Source organism: Lithobates pipiens, unplaced genomic scaffold (genome assembly GCF_037356315.1).
Source record: "Lithobates pipiens isolate NorthernLeopardFrog02 unplaced genomic scaffold, aLitPip1_a1.2 Scaffold_18, whole genome shotgun sequence".
Lineage (NCBI taxonomy): Eukaryota > Metazoa > Chordata > Amphibia > Anura > Ranidae > Lithobates > Lithobates pipiens.
Window position 1 is genome coordinate 613,607,148 of NW_027507758.1, and position 5,957 is coordinate 613,613,104.

Sequence of the window (5,957 nt, forward strand, 5' to 3'; positions counted from 1 at the left end):
GCCAATTTCCGGAACTTGTCCCACTGAAAGCGAGACAGCGCATCAGCAATGCCGTTCTCAACTCCCGGTAGGTGCACCGCATGTATAAAAATATTCAATGCACCTTAACACCAAATGTCTCATCACACCACTGGCAGGGATGCCACTGACACTTTGTTTATGACCTGGCCCACACCCAAGTTATCCCCATGGAAGCGGACCTTCAGATCCCTGAAGGATTTGCCCCATAGTTCCACCACCAGTACCACCGGAAAGAGCTCCAGAAGCACCATGTTCTTCAACAACCCCCCCCAATTTCCAAGAATCAGGCCATGGGCCCGCACTCCATCTGCCCTGCAAAAAGGCCCCAAACCCTGTGGATTCAGCCGTGTCCGTATATAACTCTAAATCAAAATTACCTGCCGGCCCCGACATCCACAAGGCCCTATCGTTGAATTGTTCCAAGAATAGGTGCCATATCCGCCGGTCTTCCCTATGTTCCCTCATCAATCTCACAAAGTGTTTTGGGGACTCCACCCCTGCCTGCAAGAGGTCCCACCAGCTGACGTTCCCTTCTCCACCGCTGCGGGGATTCTGAGCGACTCTTCTTCCTCCGACAAGGAGCGTTCCTCAATCCTGTCTTCTGCCCCCTGTGGCAGCCCCCCAGGTGACTTGTTGCCTTGCCCGGGCCCCTGGCACCGAATTCCTCCCAGTGCGCCTCTGCTATTCTTTCATCCTTGTCCCATCTCACGGCACTGGGCACCTCCGGGCATGGGATGGCCCGGCGGCCGTCACTGTGCTCTCCCGCGCCAAAGCTATTCCCCCGCTGTCCTGTCACATGACGGGCCTGCCATGTGTCCCGACAGTTCCCAAGGCCCGCCCGCCGATCTTCTCTTGCCGGCCTGTTGTCTTCCTGAGCCCCCCTCCTGAACCGCCAGCCATTTCGCCGGGGGCTCAGGAGTGCTGCCTGTGCTATTGGCTTCATGGTGCTGTGTCCTGCGAAGGGAATCTGGTGAGAGCCGGTCCGGCAGGCGGGACCGCCGAGCCCATGCCGGCTCCCTCCCCGTGGTGTAGGGCGGTGCAGACCTCTCTCCAAGGATCTGTGCCACTTGCTCCCTCAACCAGCATTCCCCCTTCTCTGCCCCTGAGGCCCTCAGCTGCTCCATTAGCTCTTCCAGTGCTGCCATGCTTACACGCTTTCACCTCTGCTCGCGCTGACGTTAGAGGGGGCGTACTTCTTTTCCCCGCCGACTCCTCCCCTTCTCGGACTCCTCCAATCAGCTTTCACATAACATTTTTCTTTGCTCACTGTAAACCCATTCATGCATAGCCCTCCGTCCAGTCTTTCCTTCTGTCTTTTCCTCCAGGCTATTCTTGACGTATCTAAAAGAGTTTGCAAAAAAAACGCAGATTGGGCTCATTTTTAAAGCTGCTTTTCTCCTATTAGAAGAACATCGTTTAGAAGAGCTGGGCAAACGTCCAGTGTTCATAGGGCCTTACTGGCAGTATTAGGCCACTTTGCACAAAGGGCACTCGCGTTCCCATGTGCGACTTTGTCTTACCGGTTCTCACACGATTTTCGCATGTCACGCATAGGGCAGCCCGTTCGCTTCAAAGCAAGGGCTGCCCTATGCATGCTTGTCACCCAAAATAAGCTCCTGCTCCCTTTTGGGCGATGAGTTTCATGTGATTTTTACAAGGCGTGTTTTGCCTCGATTGCAGCTTGATTCTACGACGATCGCAGTAAAATCGCACCGCTCTAGATTTACCATTTAAAATGAATGGCACTCAAACATGCACCACACGTTTTGCAGTGATTGCCACGTCTTTTATAATTGCGGGCAGAATCGTGTTGGTTTTGCCTGCGATTCCAAATCACCAAGCGTGAAGTGGGGCTTAGGGGCTGGCTCACATCAGCCACTGCATTGCAAGTCAGCGACTGGTGTGCGGCACAGTAGTGCTAAGATCAACTCAGTAATGGCAAGCTGAGCTTGGCGCAACATACACTTTTTTTTTTTAACAAACTTTATTGAGATGTCACACAGACATTGTGCCTGCAGCAAAGTGGTGTGAACCAATGTCCAAAATGTGTAGTTTTTTTTTTTTTTACAGCGTTGTACATCTCTTTTCAATAAAGAAATACTATTTTTGGATGTTATTCAGAGTGCCGTCCATCCCTTACAATTTTTCTGCACAACGCCTTATGGGCTACTCCTTTTGGCTAGGACTGAGGTAATTCTTGTTACCAGGCCTCAAGGCCAGCCATTGTACACGAAATGCCACTTTTTTACTTTATTTTTATTTTTTATTTCTTCACGTGTGTCTTCTTCACTTATAGAACACCAATTAGCCATAGCATTGACCACCCACCATAACCCCTCGAGGCATGTACTCCACTAGACCTCCACTTTCCTTATATCAGGGGTCTCCAAACTGTGGCCTGAGGGCTGGATGTGGCCCTTTGCTTGCCTTTGTCCAGCCCTTGAGACACTATTCCTTATACTGACACTGATGATGAGGCACCATTCCTCCTACTGACAACAGTGGGACATTATTCCTCCAACTGACGCCAACAATGGGTCACCATTCCTCCCACTGATACCAACAATACTGCATAATTCCTCCCACTGACACCAATGATGGGGCATTATTCCTCCCACTGACACAATGGATGGGACACTATTCCTCCCACTGATACCAACAATACAACATAATTGCTCCCACTGACAGCAATGATGGGGCACTAATCCTCCCACTGACACCAATAACGGGGTATTATGTCAGAAACCATGAAATCAGACCGAGACAGAAGCACAGTTAAATCACACTTGTTTAATAATAAAAGTAAAAAGAACAAACGTGGCCAAAAGATAGCCAACATTCAGTAACCAGAACGGATAGTCAGTTAAGCCAGAAGTCAGAGATCAAAGTAGTGGAACAGCATGCAGGATCTGGAGCCAGAAGGGATGTCAGCAAAGCCAGTCTTTAAACAGGAATGCAGGAGATGTTTCTTGTGATGTTGACCAAGGCAAAGGCAGAGCTCCTCTGGACTGGATGGATTAAGTAGGCAGGACTGACGAGCAGGATATCAACAGCTGAGTAACTGTGGAGAGAGATGGGCGCTGGCAATTAGCTGACAGCTGAGTGGCCAGCTCAGAGAAGGAAGGGCTGAGCCCAGCCCTGGGGCACAATTCCTCCCATTGATACCAACAATGCAGCATAATTCCTCCCACTGACCCCACTGATGGGGCACTGTTCTTGCCACTAAGACAAATGATGGGGCACTAGTCCTCCTCCTACTGACCACATTATAAAAATTCCACTAACCACCAAGACAAACATTGTGGACTCCCATTGATGCTGGGGCATTTTCTACTCTCACTGGCCACAGTCTGGGCCCGCTAAAGTCTGAAAAACAGGAAACTGGCCCTTTGTTTAAGAGATTTGGAGAACCCTACCTTATAAAGGGGATGACAGGTCAGGAAGCTGTAATTTGGCTAGTTTTATAAACAGGATCATATGTGTGCCGAGTCATCGTTTTTTTTTTTGTTGGCATGTTAATAGGAGGTAGTAATCATGACCGATGATGGATTTTCAACAAGGGACATTTTGGGGGATTTGACAAACGTTTGGGTACTTTTATTTCTGGTTTAGACGCTTAACAGGCGGTATATCAGTGGTTCTCAACTCTCGTCCTTAGGATCCACTAACAGGCCAGATTTTAAGTATTACCTTGGAGAGATGCAGACTAGAATACTGCAATCACTGAGCAGCCAGCAAATAATATCACCTGTGATGTATTTAAGTTATCTTGCAATCCTGGACTGTTAGTGGTGGGTCCCGAGGATGGGAGTTGAGAACCTATGGAGTAGGTTGATGTACACTTTAATATGCATTTACGTAACAAAGAAAAAAATATAATTTTGGTTTAGGATTTTTTTTTTAATGTGTCACCTATTTCTCATCACTCAGATACAAAGGGACAGATCCAAACCTCGCTCCGCCCTCTGCTACTTCTGTAAAGTTGAAGAATTTTCTCCTCTTTTTCAAGAATCGCCAAAAACAATTTTCAAAACGTACACAGGCTTTCAGCTTTGTCCTGCTGCTCGGATCATTTTCCTATTGTATGATCGTCTTTCTTTTCCCAAAAGACCAGCCTGATCAAATTAGTTGTAAAACAAATTATGGGACTAACGTGACTCCGTTGACCATATTGCTTTGGACGTGGCCATTAAAATACCAGTTTCCTCTAAATAACTGTCCAAATTCTGAAGGCGATGGCTGTTTCTACACCACGAATCGCACCTTGTATCCAAAGGCAGATGCTGTTGTTATCAGTCACAGGGATGTATATACGTCAGAAGAACTTTTACCTCCAGAATGGAGACCGCCTGACCAGTACTGGATCTGGTTTAGCATGGAGTCTCCAAGCAACTGTCTAAATTTATCTCTTATGGATAACAAAATTAACCTCACAATGACTTACCGTCTTGATTCTGATATATTTACACCATATGGCTGGCTGGAAAAATCAAATGGAGAAGAAACTTTTATAATCCCCAAAAAGTCATATATGGTGGCATGGGTAGTTAGCAACTGGAATACAAAATACAGCAGAACTAAGTATTACGAGGAGTTGCAGAAATACATTACAATTGATGTATTTGGAGAAAACCATTTGCCTCTACCATGGAATGAAACTTTTCAGACTCTCGCCAAGTACAAGTTCTACCTTGCCTTTGAGAATTCCTTCCATGAGGATTACATCACTGAAAAGTTCTGGAAAAATGCAATAATGGTGGGAACCGTGCCCATCGTCATGGGTCTCTCTCGTGAAAATTACGAGCGTTTTGTTCCAGCCGACGCTTTTATTCATGTTGATGACTTTTCATCTCCCCAAGAATTGGCCAAATATCTTTGGAGTCTGGATGAGGATGAGAACAGATACCAACAGTACTTTAACTGGAGGTTCAGATATCAGCCAGCCAAACCCAATGACATTTTTCAATCCGGGTACTGCAAAATATGTAGAGAATTAAAAGCAGTCTCTCCTTTTAGGACAGAACCAAGTATTGCTAAATGGTTCAAATGAACTTTCTGGATAGACAATGATGGTCTTGGGTAGATGGCGAGGGTCTTGGGTAGATGGTGAGGGTCTTGGATAGACAATCATGATCTTGGGTGGGCAGTGATGATCTTGGGTGAACAATGATGTAACAAAATGTTGATGCCGACAGATAACCATATGTATTAAAAGTTTAGTTTATCGTAACGTAAGGTTTTAGCTTTAGTTAATACTTAAAAACGATTTTTAGACTGCTGTTTAAGGAAGCTTCCAAATTGTCCATGTGATTGTCCCTTTGGTGTGTACAGCCTCTGAAAATGTCTGATGAGTGGCCAGTGGTGATCTTGGGTAGACAATCATGATCCTGGGTGGGCACTAATGATCGTGGGTAGACAGACATGATCCTGGGAGGGCAGCAGGGCAGGACTTGGGGTGGTTGGGCCCCCGGGCTTGAGTCACTTTCGGATCCTACCTTCTACACATTACCTTATTTATTGGTGTATAACAGGCGAACAGGCGCCGGTGTATAACACGCACCCCAAGTTTAGGAGGGGAGTTTAAGGGAAAAAACTTTTAGGAGGGAGGTTTAAAGAAATAACTTACATGTAAATACCCATCAGTGCAGCCTTGTCCAGTGTCATTGCAACCTTGTCAGTGTAGCCTTGAAGTAAAAAAATGGCGCCGCCGAGATAGAGTCCTGTGTATCTCGGCGGCTCTCGGGTCCTCTCGCAGTCTCGAGTGAAGCCGAGACTATCTGTACTCCTGTAATGTCCTGTTTTAGATGTACTGTGCAGAGAAATGGTTTCAATGACAGGGCAAAAAGAAGTGGTGATAAGGGACATCCCTGAGGTGTCCCATTTGAGATCTGGAAGGCTTCTGATAATACTCCATTGGCCTGTATTCGGGCTGCCGG

The 5,957-nt window shown here is 46.8% G+C and overlaps 1 protein-coding gene across 1 annotated transcript; it reads left to right on the forward strand.

Moving 5' to 3' along the window:
- Window positions 1-3,990: 3,990 nt before the first annotated feature.
- LOC143989260 (4-galactosyl-N-acetylglucosaminide 3-alpha-L-fucosyltransferase FUT5-like) lies at window positions 3,991-5,251 on the forward strand. Its single transcript, XM_077489330.1, has one exon. The coding sequence runs from the start codon at window positions 4,106-4,108 to the stop codon at window positions 5,069-5,071; it is 966 nt and encodes a 321-aa protein (XP_077345456.1). The 5' UTR covers window positions 3,991-4,105; the 3' UTR covers window positions 5,072-5,251.
- The last annotated feature ends 706 nt before the right edge of the window (window positions 5,252-5,957 follow it).